The sequence below is a fragment of the Petaurus breviceps genome, unplaced genomic scaffold (assembly GCF_028583685.1).
Source record: "Petaurus breviceps papuanus isolate PSGF00001 unplaced genomic scaffold, PetGlider_PUasm1.0 90804, whole genome shotgun sequence".
Taxonomy (NCBI): Eukaryota; Metazoa; Chordata; class Mammalia; order Diprotodontia; family Petauridae; genus Petaurus; species Petaurus breviceps.
The window spans coordinates 20,116,611-20,139,464 of record NW_027187348.1 but is presented as its reverse complement, the minus strand read 5'-3'; the positions used below and the strand labels follow the sequence as shown (position 1 = coordinate 20,139,464).

Sequence of the window (22,854 nt, the reverse complement as noted above, 5' to 3'; positions counted from 1 at the left end):
TCCTTTCTACCATAAAAATAACACTTTCTGATTGTCATTGGTTCTTAAAACAATAGAAATAACTGACAGTTTTTAGAAATTATATATGTGGAGTGCAGTCATCATTATCTGTTATTTGGCTCCTGTGGTTGATAATAAGTTTAGAGCAGTGGGAAGGGCGAGGTCTTGGGCTCTGGGGTGTTATCACATAGCAAGAATAAACTACAGGAGCCCATGCTAAGAAAAGCAGTGACAAGAGAATACTTGGATGTACTCAGCTATATTAGCCCTTGTGTTCCATAACTCAGTTCACTTGTCTCTATCTTTTGGCTTTCCAAGGTCACACACGTATGGTCAGGATGCTGTCTTTATACTAATAAACTAATATATTTAAGTACCATGTCATTGGTGACTTTTAACAGTTAAGTGTTGCTCCTTAGCTGTTCTTATAACTATTAATAAATAAATGTTACTTATTGTTTCTTGAGATATCCAAGTGACTCAGTGGATAGAATGCCTAGCCTGAGGTTGGGAAGACTCGTCTTCTCCAGTTCAAATCTAGCCTCAGTCCACTTTTTAGCTGTGTGACCCTGGGCAAGTCATTTAACCCTGCTTGCTTCAATTTCCTCTGCTAAGAAAACGCCCAGTGGGATTACAAAGGGTCAGACACAGCTGAAAACACCTGAACAAAATATCAAATGATCAGCAGCATGGCATAGTACATGGATAGAGAGCCTGCCTTGGAATCAGGAATACCTGAGTTGAGGTCCTGACTATCACATTTAACCTCTCAGTGCCCCCTTGGCAATCTTCTAGAACTATAAATTATAGAGAAGTTGCTGCTCTGCATTGATAGCGGGAACTTTCAGCACTACTGAAATTACAGGTCCCATACATAAAAAAAGGCAAGTTATTTTCTCAGCTATGTCTTTAACATCTGGTTACATTAATTAATGGATTTTTTTTTTTTTAGTTACTAGGGGAAAACACAATGGTTGCTATTTCTGGATATTTAAAAAAAAAAGGACGTGCCATTTGCTTATAGAAATGAATCACCATGCTGCTTCCTATTGGCTTACCTTTATTGCAGTGTTTTAGGTTTACATTCAAAGAGAGTGACGTTGACAGGCAGACCATTCTTATTTCTTGGGACAATTTATAGCACAGTGTAAGACTTTTTTTTTTCCAGATGAAGGGACGTACCATTATCAGGTGATATTTATTTTTCATAAGTTTATTGGTAGAAGAAATGAGACAGAGTAATAGTATAGCCTAATTTTATTTTCTGCATAAATGAAAAAAGGCTATAACTGTGTAATTTATCACCTTTAGGTGTTATACTCTGTATCAGCTAAAATAAAGCAGAACAGCTGTGTTTTGTGTCAATAAATAAGCAATGAAAATGATGTTTTATTTAATGGTATACCTTAAATGTCAACTTGTGACAGAGAGAGAGAGAGAGAGAGAGAGAGAGAGAGAGAGAGAGAGAGAGAGAGAGAAAGGCTCCACCCCACATTCAAAAATGTCAGAAGACATTATTTGGTAGGTAAATGCTGAGCCTTTCAAAGGGTACTCACTATATGCCAGTTTAAAATATTGAGAGATTAGTATCTGTTGTTGGGGGGTTGGTTTGGAGGAGGAAAAGGTTAAAACCGCTAGAGGACACCTTTAATATTCAGGATTCCTTACATGTCCCCCAGAAAATACGATTTTACCTACTAACCCTACCTCATACCTTCTGCCAGCCTGAAGTTTGACTGGGAAGACCTTGGGAAGGGAATGAAAACATGAAGACCGTGTGTTCCTCTTTCTCTTCTCTCCAGGAGACTTACATGGAAAAGATGTGTGTGTGTGTGTGTGTGTGTGGTGTGTGTGTCCACCACCATGCTAGGCACTGAACTAAGTGATGGGGCTAGATCCAACGATGAAATGAAATAGTTCCTTGCCCTTTCCCCATTCTTCCCTTCCCTTCCCTTCCCCCTCCATCTGTCTCTTCCCCCTCCCTCCTCTCCTCCTTCTCCTCCTCCTCCCTCTCTCTTCCCTTTCTGCTAGTGTGTTAGTGAATTATGCCATTTTTATGCTTCTTTCCTCGATGTTCATTTTGTCCCTAAATGTCAGAAGGTGTGATTTATTTGTTTTGTTAGTACCTTGGGTGTGCCAAGCACAGTAGTGTGTACACAGTGGGCAGTCACGGACTCTGTTGACTTACAAGGGACAAATTATAGAATCGCTCCCCAAAGGTTTAACATAATAAGAAATTATTGTATCCGCTTCATTCGTTGTCTACACATTTGAGTTTTGTGAGTCAATTAAATGAAGAAATATATAACAGTAAGTCAGTGTGTACAGCATCAAGTCTGTCACTGGGTTTGGTACCACTGCATAGGTCTGTGTCTTGTGTACTGTCCTACACCTCCTGGCTCTGCCTAGGAGGTGAGGGGGAGGGAGAGAACTTCCAGTTACAGTGCCAGAGGTCAGCTCTATCAAGGGGAATGAATTCCCATGTGGTACTTGGGAAGCAGCAAGAACTGAAGAGGCAAGAAGCTGGTAAAAGCAGGTAAGTTTATTCAGCACATACATACTCACCTTGGGTGAGGAAAGAGATGTCACCAAAATGGGTCAAACTCCATCGAAAATGGCACCAGAGATTTTTCCAGGGGTTGGGAGGGGTGAGTGTGGAACTTTTCATAGTTGCTACACAGAGTAATTACCCCTTTTCTTGTTCACCCTTAGTTAAGGGAATTAGTTGACCAGGGTCTGATACCAATATAGTCTTACTGAGACAACAGTAAAAAGGGTGTCTATAATTGGTTGATAGTGGGGTGTGAAGCTTGAGTTCTGCTGTGCTAATTAGGCAACCCTGAAGTAGTAGGGATCCCTGATAGTGAAGGGGCTCAGGGAGCCCCAGAGTAAGTCATAGATCATAACACACACGTATAATGAATGATTAGTAAATATTTATTGATTTAAATTTATAGGATCTCAGAGTTCAAAGGTACCTTAGAGATCATCTAGAACAGTAGTGTCAAACTAAAATACAAAGAGAGGGTGCACAAATCTAATCCCTGTGGGTTTTATTGTATTTTTATTTATTTTGTTAAGTATTCCACAATTATGTTTTAATCTAATTAAATTGTATTTTTGACACCTGTGATCTAGACTAATTTGAGAAAGAAAACCCATTTGTTACTGTCTTCAGGAAGCCTTTTGGTTTACTAGGTAGAATGCTATCTCTGGTGTCAGATAAGTCATGACCAAATTCCTTGTAGGATCAGTATGGCTTTTAACAAATCACTTAACTTTCCTGAGACTCAGTTTCCTCATCAGTAAATTGAAAGGTTTGGATTAGATGTAGATGTCTTGTGAAGTCCCTTCTGCTTCTTGATGTATAACCCTATGCACCTCCCAACTCAAGTTGAAGATGGTCATTGGTAGAGAACTCACTACTTCTCAAGGCTACCCAATTCACTTCTGAACAACTTTATTAAAATAAAGTTTTAAAATTTATGAGACTATCACACTTAGAACTCGTCACAATATTTCAACTATTGGAAAACAGGAATTCTCTAAGAAAACACATTGTAACATAATGGTACTCATGAAATGGAAAAAAAGTATAGTGAAAAGAAAGGCCCAAGCCCACTGGGAAGATCTTCTATGCCAGTTCATGGGCAGACATGGGCAAGAATAGTTTAGGATCAGGAACAAGGGTTTGCAATCTACATCAGTGCCAGGATTGTCCACTTCAGTGAGTCCGCAGATCCAATTTAGACAGAAGAGACTTTGAGGCTCATAACTTTAGTCATTACAAAATTTTAAACAGTTGGAAAGCACGAGTTGGTTAAAAATCTTAAGTAACTCACTATCTAGTTCAACTCACTTTGAACTAAAAGTAATAAATCATTTAAATACACAGAGGACATTCCTTTATGACTAATTTATATATGTATAATCTAGCACATCTGCCTACAGGATATTTTTTAAAAAATTATTTCTGCTTTTTTCTTCCTGTTGCATTTTTGCTATTAGCCCCCCCCCCAAATCCATATCAAGCATGTGATAAACTCTTAGAAATTAAAAATTAATTGGCTTACACAGATATTATGCCAACTTTTCAGCATATTTACTCAAACCCCACATTAATTTTTCATGAGCACAAAATGGAATATCTTTGAAACTTTGTCACTCAGCATACCCAGCTGTCTGGGGGTTAAATTGGATAACTTTGTCATGGTGACTTAGTTAAGGCTTTTAGTTGTTTTATGAAAATTATGGGGAGGGGGATGGTTCTTTTGTTACTTTATGCCAGATGTTTGAGCTCCCTTTTGTCAGTTTGATTTTAAACTGCAAATACATGAATAAAGTGCAAAAGCTGAACTGTACACAGAGTTGTTACCACCAAGACCTTTTTTCTTTGTACAAATATATATTTTGTGCAGCATTTTGTCATCCTATAAATGTTGTAAGGAGACATAGCAGGCAATTTTCTGCCTTTGAGTTTCATATCATTTGTCAAACATCCTTATTTTCAATTCTGAAGATGCTACTTCTGTACCTCCCCCACACCATCCCTCCCTACAGAGGACACAGAGAATTAATTTTAAATGGAGCCAGGAAACTACTTTTGGATTGACCAAAACACCCTGGGTGTTGCAGTTCATGTGGAAGTTACCTTTTTATAATATAACATAGGACATTGTTAAGACACCCACTGAGTATTCAAAAAGTGTTCATTTATTTTAATTATACAGAAGGACAGGAAGAAAATAGAGAATAGTTACTTGGCATCAGAAATCATATGATTAAAATGCTAGAGACAGAAGGGATTGTTGAGGATCCTCTCATCCAGTCCCCTTGGCTTTCAGACAAGGAAACCGAGGCGTATAGAATTGGGTACATCACATCCTTTCAGGTTTGAAGGGGAATAAAAAACTAACACACTGTAGGGGCAACCACACTGGCATACCCAGGATGGCTGCTACCACAGGCTCCTAGAGCTTCCTGACTAGGAAAGATGGCTGTTTAAGGGGTCAACAATCTTTTTTAATCACATTCACTAGTTCAGGGGAAAAGTCAGCACCCTGAACTTCAGAGAAAATACAAGCAGAGAAATTAAGTCCAACAGACAGGGCTCTGACTGCCTGAATCAACTATGTACTGTACATACATCCCTGGATGGAGAGAGTCTTTACATCTGAGCAGTCGCTCTGTACATATGGGCACTCAGAATCTTGACAAGGGAATCACAAGATGCTTCTCGTGAGTGAGTCCCCAAAGCAAAATACTAACTCAGAGTGTATATATGTATGTATTTACACATATATACACATATATGCACACATGTGTGTATGTGCATGTGTGCTTACATATATACATGTGTGTTTATGTTGTGTTTGTGTGTGTATATGTGCATATATACAGATATACACACACTTCTCAGAGCCAGAAGGCATAACAACCCTCATGACTCTGTGCCCAATTAGAAATTAACAAAAGGTGTGAAAGCCTTCCTACAATCAAACCTCCCCTAGCAAGCTTCCCTTAATGGGCTCCACAAGAGGCCTATTAATGGGTGGGGAAGATCTTAAATCCCATTAACATTACACATACCCAGGCTAATTTTTATACCTTAGGATCCCCATAATAAACTCACCCATTTAACCCTACCTATCTCTGTGCCAAGAAGAGATGTAACAGAAAAAATGTTTTATCATGGGACCTGAGTGGTGGTTTGACAGGCCTCAAGCCACAGGGTTTCTTCTGGGCAATAAAAGTGTCCCATAATAAGGCCTATTAACTTAAAAAAAAATCCTCCTTCCATAAGATCTGGAAGAGAAGCCTATTTCTTTTACATATAATATGCAAAGGAGAAGCATTGTGGCAAAGTATAAAAAGTGGTGGATTCAGTGGTAGAGAAGTGGAACCCTACTTCTGTCATTCATTCTCTGTGACCATAAAGGAGTCAGTTGATTATCTGAACCTCAGTTTTATCATTTGACGAATGGGAATAATAACACCTGCACAACCAACCTCAGGAAAGTGGTTGTTGTAAGGTTCAGTTGAGATAATGTATATAATACATTTCTAAAACTTTAAAACAATATAAAAAGGTCATGATGATGATAATGTTCAGCCATTTTTCAGTCGAGTCTGACTCTTTGTGACCCCCATATGGGGTTTTCTCGTCAAGGATGCTGGAGTGTTTTGCTATTTCCTTCTCCAGCTTATTTGACAGAGGAGAAAACTGAGGCAAGCAGGATTAAGTGACTTTCTCAGGTCACACAACTAGTACCTATCCGAATCTGTATTTGAACTCATTAAAATGAGTCTTTCTGAGTCCAAGGCCAGCATTCTATCCACACTATCCAGCATCTGTACCACTTAGCTGCTGCCACTGCTGCTTAAATAACCTGTAGAAGCTATCTTAGGAGAGTGGTTGTTGTAAGGATCAGTTGAGAGAATGTATATGAATCACAATCATTTTGCAAACTTGAAAATACTATAAAAATGTCAGATGATGATGTTGATGGTATTAGCATGTGATGCAGATACCAGTAAATGGTCAAAATTGAAAAGCACCAACTGATTGTATGGTGCCCCAAAACAATGCCTGGCACACATAGTAAACACTGAATAAATACTTGCAGAATGTCTAAATGGTCTTTTTTTTTTTTTTTTTGCCAATGCCCAGGTTGTAACGAGAGGGCAACGTTCTAGTGTTAGGATTTTTTTTTCTTTCCCCCAGAATTTGATGGTTAATTCCATACGCTGGCAGCTTAAACATATGCTAATATGAAAGGGATTTAGCTACATGAAGTGCTTACAAATTCTTTCCTATATTGAATTTCTTTGTTAGTAGAGGCAAAAAGTGCCTGGAGCAGAAGAAAATGCTGTGCCAATTTTCTGTTTAGACATAAGGCAGGGAGTCTTTCAAATAAATGAAAATGGTCAGGTGGTGGCTATTTGTAAATAATGAACTGAATTTATGCTCAGTACCTAAAGTAATCACCAGCTGTGACTTCATGCAGTTCTATTGTGAGTGTGCACACATGCTTGTAGAAAATGCCAATGAATGCTTTTAAACATTTGCATCGATTTTGGACAAGCTACTTATCAAACGAATTACTTCTCTAACTAGCAGCTCATAACCTCTAAAAGAGAGTAGAGAGTTTGAAACTGGAAGTCTCTGGGAACATCATAATTCATTTTGATTGATCAAAGAGTTGCTGAGCGTACAAAGATGAAAATCAATACTGCCCCTACCCACAGAAAACCTACAGTCTAGCAAAGAAATGAGATGTACATGCAAATGTCTGTAATGCATGTTAAAAAATTATAATATGCATGAAGCAGGATTAAAAGATAAAAGAAGGGAAGAATCAGTATTATCTGGGATAATGAAAAACTGTCAGTAGAGCTGGATTTTTTTTAATTATTTATTTTTAGTTTTCAACATTCACTTTTATAAGATTTTGAGTTCTAAAATTTCCCCCTTTCTCTCCTCCTGTCTCCCCAAGGCAGCATGCAATGTGATGTAGGCTATACAAGTACAATTATATTAAACATATCCACATTAGTCATGTTGTGAAAGAAGAATCAGAAAAAAGGGGAAAACCATGAGAGAGAAAAAAAAGAAAATAGTATGTTTCTATCTGCATTCAGATTCCATAGTTCTTTGGATGTGGATAGCATTTTCCATCCTGAGTCTTTTGAAAGTGACTTAGATCATTGTATTGCTGAGAAGAGCCAAGTCTATCAAAGTTAATCATTGAATATGTTGCTCTTGCTTTGTACATTGTTCTCATGGTTCTCACTTCACTCAGCTTCAGTTCATGTAAGTCTTTCCAGGTTTTTTTGAAATCTGCCTGCTGATCATTTCTTATGTAACAGTAGTATTCCATTACATTCATAGACCACAACTTGTTCAGCCATTCCCCAATTGATGGGCATCCTCTCGGTTTCCAATTCTTTGCCACCACAAAAAGAGCTGCTATAAATATTTTCATACATGTGAATCCTTTCCCCTTTTTTATGACCTCTTTGGGATACAGACCTAGTAGTGGTATTGCTTGATCAAAGGTATGCACAGTTTTATAGCCCTTCGGGCATAGTTCCAAATTGCAGAGCTGGGTTTTGAATGAAAATGATTCACTTCGGTTCAACAAGCATTTATTGGAAGGGTGTTAACTGGTGGACATTCAAAAGAAGGCACATTTTGGTCGCAGATGAAATAGTGGGACAAAATTAAATTAAGGAACAAATATAGTCCAGCCATCAACAAGCATTTATTGATCTCTTTCCTCTAAGCGCTGTGCTAAGCCCTAGGGATGCAAAGAAAATAAAAAAAACATCCCTTTCCCTCAAGTTCCTCCCATTCTAAAGGGGGATATGATATGTAAATAACTTTGTGTGTGCAAGCTATTCACAATTTATAATGTATACAAAGGAAGTACCTTGAAATGAGACTGGGAGGAAGGTACCAGGTCTTGAAAAGCCCTGGAAACCAAACCAAGGAGTTTATATTTTATCCTGAAGGCCATAAGTGCCCTCTGAAGTGTTTTGCAAAGGGAGATGATGTGATTGATCAGACTTATGTATTATTTACTCAGCCAGTGGTGAAAAAAAAAAATAAATGCTAGAGCTGAAAAAAAAAAAAACAAAGCTAGAAGCAGGGAGTAGAGTTAGGACATCATTATAATAATCTAAAAGAAAGTCCACATAGGCCCAAATAGGGTAGTAGCAGTAAGAGTAGGAAGGATTGGAAAAATGGGAAAGGTGTTTTAGAGGAAAGAATCTATTTTATCTCACCTGGGGTTTTCAAGTTGCTTTTATTTAATCACTTCTCCATCTGAGTTCTGCTTCCATCATTTGTTTTTCTTTCTGTTAGCAACATTTGGCAACTTATTGTGCATGGGAGTGAGGGAGAGGGAAAGAAAAATTCAAAGATGCCTAAAGTTCCCGTCGTGTTAGATTGGAAAAATGTTGGTACCTTCAGCAAAAATTGGAAGGTTATCAAGATGGACCATGTTTTGCTTAGAAGATTTGTTTAATTTTGGATGTGGCAAGTTTGAAGTATTGACCAGATATTTACATAGAGTTGTACTGCAGGGAGGAGGAAATGAGGGATTAGGGCTCAGGGAGGAGGTCAGGACTTGATATACAGATTTGAAAGTCTTCTCTAGAGAGGTGACAAAACTTTGCTGTAGTGGATAAAATTTCAGTGGAAAGAGAATGAATAGAAGAGGGCTTTGGTGGATTCTCACATCAAGGTGATAAGAAAAGGAAAAGAAACCAGTCATTGGTCACTTTGGTCATTGAGGTAGGAGGAATGAGAAAGCAGTGTTATGGAAACCAAGAAAGGAGAGAGAATCAAAAAGTATGAGTAGCTCTCAACATCAAATCAGTCAAAATGCCAAACCTGAGCTAAGTGCTGGTGATAGAAAGAAAATCAGAAATACTCCCTACCCTCAAGGAGCTCCGATCCTAATGAAGAAGACCACATGTAAATACCAAGATATTTACAGAATAGATGGGGAAAAAATCTCAAAGGGAAGGCACTAGATACTGAGTGACCAGGAAAGTCCTAATACAGAAGAAAGTATTTGAGCTGAGAAGGAAGCAACAGAGAGGTTAGGGAGAATGCAATTTGAGATGAGGCTATATTTTAGATTTGGCAGTTAAGTCATTGATTCACTGGTGACCCTTGGAAAGAACAGTTTTCAATAGAATGGTGAGATTGGAAGACTTTATGTAGGTGGTAAGGAAATTAAAGGTATCAAGTGGAGACTCGCCGTCTTAGAAAATTTAGTAGCAAAATGGCCAAGAGACAGTGCAGCTTGAAGAATGGTGTCTGGGTCAAGAGAAGGTTTTTTGTTTGTTAAAACAGGGATGATCTGACTGTATAGAGATACCGAAAATGGGGAATGAAGCCAGATGAAGTCAGAAGGACGTGACTAATGGAATGGTCGGCTAGGTGATGTAATGAGTAGTACATTGGACATGGAGTCAGGAGAACTTGAGTTCAAATTCTATCTCAGACAGATAATTTTGTGATCCTGTGTAAGTCACTTAACCTTTCCCAGACTCTTGTCTTCATCTGTAAAATGTGGATAATGCTGCCTACTTCACAGAGTTGTTATGAGAATCAGATGAGATTAAATATGTAAAGTGCTTTGCTAACTTTAAGATGCTATAGAAATGTTGGCTATCATTATTATTAGGTACTAGAAAATATGGGAGGGAGTGGAAGGGATTAGGTGAGAGTACTCACCTTATCCTCTCAAACATGAAAATAGGATAGAAAACACAAGGAAGTATAGGGGTAGAAAGATGAAGACACTAGCATGAATCTCCCCAGTTACACATTGCAGTAAAAGTTAAGGTCATCTGTTAAAAGGAAGGAGAGTAGATGTTGGGGTTGGGCATCTTCAGGTTTAGAACAGCTGCTATGGGGGATATGACAGGGAGTTAGTAATGCACTTAGAATGGACCCCATCAGCATTGCCCAGGGACATCCTGTAGCACCTCTGTTCTTCTCTGGAGTAGAAGGGAAGAAAGTAGATAAAAGAAGTGATCTAAGGTTGGTATCGTTAGGGTAAGATCATTAAATCCTTAGAAGACTAAGGATTCAACAGGGGAACAAAGGTATGTCATTGAAATGCCTCACTATAGGTTCAAAACTGTCAAAGGTGGATGGAAGGAAGATCCAAGAAGGCACACTGAGAACAAAGAGCAAGGTTAGGAGGTATATGAGGTGTGAAGACCACAAGTTGTGGTAAGAGAAGAAAACACTAAAAAGAAAAATTGAGATTTTGGAGATTGAATTGCTTCCTGGGTGGTGAGCTCAGCTGAGGGTATGATAATCCTAAAAAATGTCAAAAGGACAGGAATGGAAGTCATAGTTGTTGAGCAGGTTAAGAGACTAAGGGATGTTGGGAGGGTCATCAGTTTGAACATTGTTATTATCATCTAGGATGATGAGGGGAGAGAAGAAAGTAAGCTGGGTTCTGAAATCATTAAGGAAAGTGAGAGAGTATCCTGAAGGTTATGGTAGCAACAAGCATCTGGAGAAAAAAGGTATAGTAAATCTTCAAAGGAGCAGTATTTGTTAAGTAATGATCTTCATCTGCTGTACAGTAACAGATGTGTGTTATTATGGTAGGCCTAAGAGGTCTTTTGTATTCAGTGAATTGAGGCTGTACATTTAGTGTGTTGCACATGTGTGTGCACACACACACATTCTCCCTTGTAAGTATTGAAAAGGCAATGGAATAGATAGATTAGGCCAGCAGCCCACGGCACATGTGAATACCATTCATTAATTTGTGGCCACAGCTGTTGTTTGCAGAGATCTTTGCTTTTGGCACTTCTCACATTTTAACCCTCTGTTGACTGAAATTCAGTCTTTGTCCCAAAAAAGCCAGCCGATTACTGATTGCTGATGGTGAGCCTGGTCTCTGCATTGCTTTTGCAGTCCATAATTATTCTGCATTGCCGGGGGTTATGATATAGTGAGTCTCAGGGTATTGCTGGTACCTACTCTAGCTTGAACTCATTCATGTTGCCAAAGGGTGGTACAAGTTTAACTATGCTGCTCTAGGAGTTGCCAACTTATGGCATATGTGGTACAAAAGATGACTTTTTTCAGTGGCGGGTGTGGTTGGCATTGGAAATCCCTAAAAAAACCTTCCCCTTAAAGCTCTGTTGCTCTCAGGGATTATTGCTCCTGTCGTGTCTGGATGACAGGCAGCCAAAAACATACTAATTGTTTCTCCCTTAGGGTCCTCTGGTCTCTACAGATTTACCCTTTGTAAAGAGTTGAGATGGAGCCTTACATTTGTGATTATAAATTCTTGTTTAGACCTGACCCATTGTAGAAGTCTGTCTGGCACATCATAGCCATGTGGGAACCAGTCCTGGCCATCAGTATCTTTGGTTATAGGGTCTGAATGAGAAAAAATAGAAAGCGAAGGACAAAGAAGAAAAACATGCAGCATTTTGAAGAAAGGTGACTGATGTTCTACCATTTTCATCTTTTTTCTTCAGACCTCTTAGAAAAGTCCCGTGTTGTTAAGCAGCCAAGAGGTGAAAGGAACTTCCACATTTTCTATCAGCTCCTGTCAGGAGCCTCCGAAGATCTGCTTTGTAAGTATTTGTCTTCTTAGTGAAGCTGCCACAGTTAGCAGGCACCTTGAGAGTGTCCATGATTTCCACCCACTTTCTTATTTTCTTTGAATTTTCATGTGCAGGAGAGGCCTGCAGCATCTCAAATGGGCTCACTTTGTTGCCACTGAATTACTGGAAGGAGGAGGAGGTGGTAGAATGAGTGAGGGAGGCATCATGGAAGTGAGTTGAACCCAAGCTCTTTATTGACGATACCCTCTATGTTTGTGTTCATGACCCATTAGATAAACTCAGACTGGAGCGGGATTTCAGCAGATATAACTACTTGAGCCTGGACTCTGCCAAGGTGAACGGAGTGGATGATGCAGCAAATTTCAGAACAGTTAGGGTAAGTCCTGTCTATAATGATAGATATCGCCACTTTGCATCTCTGAAACTGACTTTGGTAATGTCTATGGAAAACCCAGCTTGTTTCCTAAGATATGTTTCTAGGGTGGCAAGTTGTTATAAGAATGCTTCAACTTTAAAAAAAAATTATTTTTGTCTAGATTGATGATTTAATTACCAATGGTGATGGAATTGGTGACATTCACCCTCCCTCCCCCATCCAATTTAGCAACTCCTCTGTAACTTATAGTTTTAAAAAATTTGCCTGGGGACCTGAGAAGTTAAGGAACTCATGTAGATTATGTCAGAGACTAGGCCTGAACCTAGGACTTTTTGATTTTAAGTCTTTTCATCTATCCACTGCCATGCTGCCCCTCTCTTTCTTGCTTTATTAGCTCAAATTAATTCCATGCCATAAGGGTAGCGTTTCAGTGGCATTATCACTATAAAAAAGGAGTAAGACATGTCTTTCTTAAATCACCCTGAGGTTCTGATCTTTGGGAACTATTGAGCATTGATTTACAGTTGTTGATTTAGATTTGGAAGGGACCTTTAAGGCCACATAACCCTCTCATCTTACAGATTAAGTCAGAGAGACTTAACTTAGGTGTCAGGGGCAGAAACTCAGCCCAAAATTTGTTGGACTCAAAAGTCCCAACACTTTTTCTACTATACTTTAGTTCTGTGTTCTCACAGTCAAAATTGAGTGATTCATTTCCAAGGATATGAGTATACTTGGAGTATACAAGAGAGACTTTATGAAGGTAGAAATAACAGGACTTGGCAACAGATTGGATATGGGAGTGCGGTGGGTAAGAGTGTGCAATGGAGAATGATATCTCCATTGTGAGTTATTGGGAGGGTGATGGTGTTCTCAACTGGAATAGAGAAGTTTGTAAAGTTCCTATTTTTTTCCATTGCTTTTGCCCCTAATGTGTATTTCTTTTCTGAAATTGACTTTTAAAACCTATTCTCTTTAGTTAACAAAATTTACGTGCTTCCTTTTCCCAGAATGCCATGCAGATCGTGGGCTTTATGGATCATGAAGCCCAGTCTGTCTTAGAAGTAATAGCAGCAGTACTAAAACTGGGGAACATTGAGTTCAAGCCTGAATCTCGAGTGAATGGCTTAGATGAAAGCAAAATCAAAGATAAAAATGGTAAGTCAGTGGACTTTTGTGTGGCAAGTTTGCTTTGAACTTCTGCCCAGTTTTAAGTCTCAGACATGAAGTTTACCTACATTTTTCGGTAGCTCCATCTGAATGTTACTTCACATATTTAAGCTACACCTAAATGTAATCCAAAGTAAATTCAGAGCATATGAATGCTTGGGGAAAAGTCACTTGGCATGAATTGGTAGTAGAAGATGATGGAGAAAAAGGTGAAGATTCTTATGATGAATTCTTAAGAGTGTTTTGCAACACAGAGTCACATTCTGGGTTTTTTGTTTTTGTTTAGTTTTGTTTCTTTTTTTTTCCTCCACAGAGCTGAAGGAAATTTGTGAGTTGACTGGCATTGATCAGTCAGTCCTTGAAAGGGCTTTCAGCTTCCGAACAGTTGAAGCCAAACAGGAGAAAGTTTCGACAACACTAAATGTCGCTCAGGTAAAATCCCAAATCCCAACTGGATTCACTTGTCTGAGTAAAGAGAATGGTTTCCCTGCCCTTTTTTTTCTTTAATTTTCACAAATATGGTGGACATGCGTGTCCAGCAGCAAAGACAGTCCAACATAGTAGTCCTCATAGTCTTTATATATGGTCTTGGTTTTATTTATGTGTTTGTTTAAGCAAAATCTTATTTAAATCAGCTTTGCATTTCATTTTTTTCTAGCTTAATCTGACCAAGAACTGTAAGCATAGCTTTAGTTTTCTCTAACAAAAAGGATGTTAAAGTGAATATTTCATTTATGTGCTACTGAGCTTTCTTTCTCACAGTGAGATTGGCACTAACTGCATATTTAAGTGGTTTTTTCTTTCTTTCTAACAAAGGTAGTAATAATAATGATATATTCTGTGCTTGTAGAACACTTTTTTGTGTTTTAAAGTGCATTCACATGCATGATATAATTTGATCTTCATCATGTTCAAAATAGGGAGTTTAGGATGCTAACCCTCATTTTAAAAATGAAGGAAACTGAGATCCAAGTTGCGTCTCTTGTCCAGTTTTTCACTAGTCAGCAGACTAGAGCAGAGCAGAGCTGGGCCCAGGGTTTCCTATCTCTCCATTACTGTACAGTGCATTTGCTTAGTCCCATCCCCTTCAGAGTAGTGGAATTCGAGGTGGGATTCCACTGCTTGCCTTCATTGGTCAGTCTTCCTATTATATACCTGGAGTAAAGGTAGATTCAGATTACAAGCTTCATACAATTCTGTATTCCTTACAAAGGTAAATACTCCTTTTTAGGCCAAAAAAATACATACTGAGGTTTTGTATTTTGTATAAATTAGAGGAGAGTCTTGTCTAACAACCCCCAAGAAATGTCAGCAACATATTTTCCATTTTAAAAAGGTTGGCTATTTCTTATGTTAGAAGAATTATTTTTTTTATTGTAGTTTATACTGTGTTTCTTACTAGGTGAATTCAGCTTGTAGTCACATTTTTCTTACAGGATCGTGAAATTAGAGCTTGAAGGGACATTTCCCCTCTTTATGTCTGCTATGAAATAGTTAATAGAGTTGGAAGGTAGCTCAGTATTCAGCCAGAGCAACTTTCTTCCCAAAACACAGATTTTTTTTTTTTTTAAAGCAATTGGGGTTAAGTAACTTGCTCAAGGTTACACGGCCAGGTGTTTCTGGGTGGGTGCTAAGTGTCTGAGCCCGGGATTCAATCTCCAGGTCTTCTCAACACTGGAGCCGGTGCTCTTACTCGCTGTGCTACCTGGCTGCCCCTGATTTTTTTTTTCTATAGCATTTCTAGCTTTATTTGAAAAAATCAGTTATAGTGATCTTTTTTTTTTTTTAATGTGTAATGAGTGTTTGAAAAATAACTGTTTCTGTCAATCCTTTCATGTCAAATGGAGGGTTTCTTCTCTTTCTCCTCTCCCTGCCCAATGAGTAAGGAGTTGAATTTATTAACTTTTCCTTATAGCTTACATTCTTCTGAACTACTATTATTTTTAATGTCCCATAGCTTTCACTCCCTTGAAGTAGTCAGATCTTTTCTTTGATACAGTGACTCATACAGAATTAGAATTTCAAACATTGTATGATATTGAGCAATAGTCCAGCTTCTTCTGACCAACTCTCAAGGCTGGAACCTTGAAGCTCTCCACAATAATTTCCCAATAAGGCCCCTTTATTCAGGATTTCCTGGTTGACACATTAGACCTCAGCAGATAAGTGGACTTTCCCTTTCTCAGACTCCTTCCTTTCCCACCATTTAACACTTTCCCTTCCATATCTCTCTATCCCAAGTCTGTGACCTCTCTGCCAGTCAAGCGCTACAAATATACTCTGTTTAACACAAAAACTGACAGTAAAATCCTCCTGTCTAATACTGGTTTAAGGAAAGCAATGACTTCACCATAAGGAAGCATTTAACAGAGTGTGTGTGTTTGTACATACATACACATACACTCATATACACTCTGTCACTTTCACACTTGTACATGAAACAGAAATAGGAGACCCCAATAAGTTGGAAGCTCTCCTGCAGATACTTCCCCAAACTTACTGCCCCAAAGCTGTTTTCTCTCAGTTTTCGCTTTCTTAAAATATCTTTGCCCTTTACATTTATTTTATGTAGTTCCTTCTGTTCCTCTTATATACTCAAGTGTTTCCAACATATGTAACCTTAGGTCTCAGGTTCTATAGCCCTACACCTTAGCATGACTGAAATTTTCTTCTGTGAATACTCAGTTCTGATTCTGACAGCTGTGTCCCAAAAGGCCCATTCTATTTGGCCTTGATTGAATAATAAGGATTGATGCTTTTAAAAACATTCACACCTATTCTCACAGCATATCCTCACAACAACAGTAAAAGATAAGCAAGGCAGATATTAGCCCCATTCTCCTGACATTATTGAAGGAAAGCAATTAGTGTGGCTCATATGAAGGCTGGTGAGGTGATTGACTTGACTGGAGAAGAGGTCTGGAGTGTCAACCAGGAAATATCGACATCAGTTGTGCAATGAGTACTTCCTGGTTCCCCCAGTGGAATATCAATTTGGCCTAGTTAGGTTACCCATTTGGTAGCCATGACAGATGACAGAATTGTTCTAGTGTAGTAGAAGAGTTCCAGTACTTTTTATGTAGGCTGCTTTATTTCCCTATCTTAGACATTTAATACATGTTTATTATCAATTGATTGATCTACTATTTAGACTTTCTCAGCTGTGGAGTATAGATTTCTTTTGCAGAAAACCAAAATGCCTTGTATGTTGGGGAATTTATAAAATTTTAAACTATAGAGAATAGGGAAAGTGAGTACCTATAAAATAGGCCTAATTTTCCTTTTTTCTGTTATTGATCTTTGAAACTTAGTAATAATAGCAACAACAGGAATAGGACTTATAATGCTATAAACTTTGCAAAATGCTGTCCATGTCTCATTTGAGTTTCACAGCAAACCTGTGATATAGGTGTTACAGAAACTAAGGCTGAGAAAGTCTATGACTTGCCTAGGGTCACATAGCTAGTCAGTGTCTGAAGCAGGATTTGAACTCAAATCTTCCTGACTCCAGGTCTAGCACAATAACCCATTGTACCACCTACCTTCCTAATCTTAGCATCAATACTAAAAACAGTAGTAAAGGCTTATTTTGATAAAGAAACAAAACCAAGACTCTTAGGAGTTTAGGAGATAGTCTTCAGGTAGAAGTAAAGCTGGAGTAGAGCTAGGAAAGAGCTAGTAGAAGTAGGAAACTGCTACAGGACTCTGTGCTTGGTCCCTAAAAAAGGTTAGGAAAGAAGAGTATAATTGAAACTTCTTTAAAACATTTCTAGTGGGTTCATGTGTATGTGTTTGTTTTAATTACTTATTGTTTATTCATTTTTTTTCTTTCTCCGCTGCAGTTAAACAGTTTTCATATCTTCCTATTTTCTTTTGATTTTGTTTTCTATGAATAGAGTTAGTTCCTCTGAAGAAAACTTTGTCTTACAATTATATACTTTGATGCATCTACTACGTTTTTTATAGTCCAGAAAAGGTTTCTCTATATGATTAATATATAGTGTATTACGTAGTAACATACATAAATGTTAGCTATTTTTTAAATTTTTTATTAATTTTTAAATTATTTTATTATTTCAGCTAGGTTAAGATCAGGTCCAGGGAACCTATCTTCTCTTGTTGTAGTCACTACTAAGCAATTCATCCATTCAACAAGCATTTATTAAAATAGTGACCGCTGTGTTCTAGTCACTGTGGTAGGCACTGGGAATACAAAGTGGAAAAAAGCTGGAACCCCTGCCTTCAGGGGCTTTTATATTCTATCTGGGGAAAACAACATGAGCATAAATAAATAAAATCAAGTTATATACAAAATAAATTTAAAATAATTTCCTTGCAGAAGGCACTGGTGATTGGAGAATTGGAGGGGGATCAGGATGGGTTTCCAATGGGAGCTTTCACTTCAATTGAGGTTTGGAGGAAGCTGGGGATTCTCTGAGGCCAGGGTGAGGAGTACATTCAGACATAGTGGACAGCCTGGGCAGAGGTGTGGGGATGGGATTTGAAATGACTTCTACAGAGAATATTATGCAGACTGGCTTCACTAGAACGTAAAATACATCAAGGAAAGTAAATGTGTGATCAGCCTAGAAAGACAGAATGGAGATTGTGAATGGGTTTTTAAAGCCAAATGGAGAAGTCTTTATACTTTGTTCTAAAGCAGTGGTTCTTAATCTTTTTTCGTGTTATGGATCCCTTTGTCAGTCTGGTGAGGCCTGTGGGCCTTTTCTGAGAATGGTGTTTGAAAATAATGGATGGAAAAGGTGTGTGTGTATGTGTGTGTGTGTGTGTTTCCATCCTAGTATGTGGATTTCCTGAAATCTGTCCATGTGCCTCTTTTCTAGAAGCAAAAGAAAAATACCAAAATATCTTGAGGAAAGGATGACATGGTCACACTTGTGCTTTAGGAATATTTTTTTGGTACCTGTGTAGAGAGTGGGTTAGAGAAGAGAGACTAGAGACAGAGAAACCAATTAGGAGGCTGGTCTAGGCTAGAGGTAATGAAGGCCTGAACTAGGGCAGTTGTCTTAGGTATGGAGAAAAGGGGAGACTGATGAAAGACGTGTCAAGGCAGCAGAGACAGCAGGGTAGGTTAGTGGTTAAAATGTAAGACTTGGAGTTAGGAAGACCTGAGTTTAACTCTTTCCTCAAATACCAGCTGTGGCAACTGGGCAAGTCACTTAGCCTCTCCCAGATTCAATTTCCTCATTTGTAAAATGGGAATAATTATAGCACAGGGTTCAGGGTTCTTGTGAGAATCAAATGAGATCATAGATGTAAAATGCTTTTCTAACCTTAAGATGTTAAATAAAGGTTTGCTGTTGCTGCCGCTATCACTGCTACTACTACTTCTGCTGCTGTTGCTGCTGCTGCTAAGATATGGCATTTGACTAGGTTTAGGCAGGGAAGGAAAAGTAATTAGTAACCTCTTATAGTAGCTTTACATAGCAATTAGACTTTTTTCAGGCATTGATAATTGAGAAAAACAGGGAAATCCTACATATGTTTACTTTACTTATGATTTTTATGAAATAAAATAATCTTTAGAAATTTAAGCAACATAAATTAGTCAAGTTTATTTCCTACTTATTAACTACGAAGTACATGTACCCCCAGAACATGTCATAGAAACAAAAACTTCCAAGGACAAATATTGCACCTTGTTACTGATAGAAACTCTGATTGTCCCCCTCTCTACACACGTGTACTTCAAAGCTCCTGACCTCTCTTCCAAGTTCTGTTCTGAAAGATCTTCTTCTTCTAACAGATCCTGCTTGTTGGGTGTTACTACCATATAGGTTTTAGCACCTATTTAGTTCCAATAGTTTAGCATATATTTAGCTCCTAGTTAGAATACAGGTATTAAATACCTGGTTAGCTCCTCTATGCTTGTCATAATGAGCAATAAAGTCAAACTAAGTCTAGTCTTTCCTGGGATTAGCCTAACCCTAGTTCTAGGATGCAGAATGTGGTGATTGTTACTTGCCTGCCTCCCATCTTCCTGTTAGATCTTTATTGTGTTTTAAAGAAGAGACCCATATTACTGTGTTTGCCTAAACTATTGCTAATTACCCACATTAAGGATCTCTTCATGCATCTGAAAGGAAATAGAAATCTTTTAAAGGGGCCAGATTCCTTCTGCCTAGTTTAAACAGTTAAAAATGGGATTTTTCCCCCTCATAATGCCTACAAAAGTAGTGATTGTAATAATTGTATATGTGTATTTTTAATAGGCTTATTATGCCCGAGATGCCCTGGCTAAGAACCTTTATAGCAGGTTGTTCTCCTGGTTGGTGAATCGAATCAATGAAAGCATCAAGGTAATAACTGTATTTGAACATAAATAAATCTGTTATTATAATGATGGAAACTTTAAGGTACCAATGGATTAAAAAATACTAATTACAGTTTAAGTAAATTAAACCTAACATTTTCTTAAGTGATCAGTAGCATTTAAAAAAAAATAACGATTTTGTAGAGATTGGGTTAAGGGAGACTTGATTGGCATGTCAGTGAAAGCATTTATTAAACACTTGCCATATACCAATCACAGTATTAGTAAATAGCTGAGTCTCATTCTCCTTTGCTTTTTATTTTTATATTTCAATATCAAAATAGCTATTATCAGCCATTATGTTAAAATATCTCGGCGGAAATAAGCAATTGGTGAAAGAAGCAATAGACTGAAGGGTTTTTAGAAAACTTGGATTCTTGCTCTTCCTGCTGCTAACCAGCTATGTGACCTTTAGCAAATCATTGAGATTATTTGTACTTTTCTCAGTAAAATAAGGAGGGTGGGGAGTTTTATTCAGAGCCAAGAGTGGAGAAAAGTGAGAGAGGCAACCAGCTGCCTAGAGCACAGCAGGTAGAGAGAGGAGTGCAAACTCGACATTTTATTATCATTGGCACGTTTTTTAATGCTACTAGGTCTCCTCTGCATGGCACATAGGAGGTAAGACTAAAAGTCTTAAATTGTGGTGCAGGCTTAATGTCTTTGATATGTAGTAATATGCAGTGCACGATTTTAAAACCTTTCATTGAATATGCAGGTGTGTTATTGAATGTCTCTTGTTTGGAGCCAGGAACCTAAGAGATCCTTCTAGCTTTAAAATGCCATAAATCTGTTTTATTAAATTAAAGACTTTTATGTCACATGGACTGACTTACCTACTAATAAAATTTCTGGAAGAATCATTGCTGATTTGTAATCTTTTTCATACACTTAACAAATTAAACTCATGTCTTTCATTACTGTTACATTCTTTTTAAAGAAAACCATGGGATAATGAATTCATGTGATTTTTCACTAGACCTCATTTTTGCTTTGTTATTTTTATGGTAATGATTTATTTCATGCTGAAATTACAACTCGTTTCTTGCTTAAGGCACAAACAAAAGTGAGAAAGAAGGTTATGGGAGTTTTGGACATTTACGGCTTTGAGATTTTTGAGGTAAGTTGAATGAGAATTATATTATTTGGGGGTAGACTAGTGTCCATTGGCCTCAGGTCTGAGTATACCATGAACTTCATGCAGATTTAATGTAGGATTTTCCCAAAGTTGACCACCACCATGTTGAATGCAATGCCGTTCTTAATTCATTCTTAGAATAGCAAGTAAAATTTAAAAGCATAGATTCAAACTTTGTACCGTGATCGTGTACCTATAGATTACCTAGATATTTATAGAATGCTAGTTTGTGTGTTCATTTCCATAATTCATGGGAGAAGAAGGAAGTACAATCCTATGGAAAGAATACCAGCTTGAAAAGTAGGCCTAGATTTTAGTCCAGATCCTGCCATTAACAAGGTACGTGCTGTAGGGAAAGTCATCTAATGCTTCTGAGCCTGCATTGCTTTGTCTATGGGTCGTGTCATCTCTAAGATGAAGCTATAGATGTGATTCTATAACATGAGTTATGCTGTAAAGGCTGACATAATTTCTACTGTGTGTATTAATATTCATCACTGATGAGTAGACCAACATATGTGGAAAATATGGCAGTGCATAACACTATCTCCTACTTGTTCATATACAATTCAACACTGATAATGCAGTAATAAGTATTTGATAAGAATAATTCAGTTATATGACTAAATGTTAATAATTGATTGCAGATATGGGATAGCTAATTAAAGTCTAAGAACTCGTATGTTCCTTGTTTAAAAAGAAATGAAGTAGATTGGAGTCTTTGTGTGTCCCTCAATGTCTCTTGTAACTTGAAAATAACCTTTTTTCCCATGGATTTGCCAATTCCTACAATTGTTTAAGCCCTGTACAGGGTCAGCAAAAGATCTCTCAAAGAGTAGATATTCTATATGTATTGATTGCTAAAACCATAGAACAGTTCGGAATGTCTGGAAATGTCAAGGCACTTCAGCCTAATACTTGTTTGAAGGGATTAGTTGAATGAAATAAGCTTGGTCCATGACAGAGGGTACTCCTCTAAGAGCTATCTAGCATGAGATGGTTTATTGCAACCCCTGCATCATGCTACACACATGCACACATACATACACACACTCACTCTTTGACCTGTCAGGAATTAAAACCAATATTAATCCCTCACTTCTCTCCCCCTCATGTCATGCCCATAAGTAAAGTTGGAAAGTGTAGCTGCTATCCCTGAATCCAGAAATAAGGAAGAAAGCTTCTAGACTGGTATCTAGAACCTGCCCACTGGTGAGTGATGCTGTGTATTGTGATCCTGTCTTTGGATCAGCCGCCACAGATGACACTTGCCATCTCATGTCCTGGGTCAGTCAGTTTGTCCAAAACTCCCTCTCCTCGTTTGTAAAGTGAGTGGGTTAAACTAAATGATCTTTACATTCTCTTCTAGCTCTGTATTTTTGATCATGTAAGGTTGGAAGATATGCTAGAACCACCGCATACAAGTAGCCACTTGTTAAATTTTAAATGTGAGCATTTACAGATAAAATGATACACATCCAGGCTTGAGTATTTGTTTTGTTGATTGTCTAGACCTGAGAAAGTGGAGAAGAATATGTTCCTCTTGCTGATTAAACTTAGAAGTATGTCAAGCATATATCCCCACCCCTGTGGTGAGCCAGTTGTTAAATATTTACAAGCCAGCTCCTAAATAGCATATCAAAGATATAGCACTGCAAAATAATTCCACCTTAAGTTAGAGATCCATCATCCATTAGCAGAGATTTGTTTTGCAAAGGAGAGTCC

At 38.0% G+C, this 22,854-nt stretch overlaps 1 protein-coding gene across 4 annotated transcripts in view; it reads left to right on the top strand.

Annotated features, from left to right (window-relative positions):
- Positions 1-22,854, top strand: part of MYO1B (myosin IB) — a 225,842-nt gene that overhangs the window by 148,522 nt on the left and 54,466 nt on the right. For all 4 annotated transcript variants that reach the window (XM_069070179.1, XM_069070180.1, XM_069070181.1 and 1 more), the window contains exons 8-13: positions 12,025-12,123; positions 12,387-12,490; positions 13,501-13,648; positions 13,974-14,092; positions 19,894-19,980; positions 21,046-21,111. In XM_069070179.1, the coding sequence (XP_068926280.1) occupies positions 12,025-12,123; positions 12,387-12,490; positions 13,501-13,648; positions 13,974-14,092; positions 19,894-19,980; positions 21,046-21,111 (623 nt within the window). The remainder of the gene's footprint in view (positions 1-12,024; positions 12,124-12,386; positions 12,491-13,500; positions 13,649-13,973; positions 14,093-19,893; positions 19,981-21,045; positions 21,112-22,854) is intronic.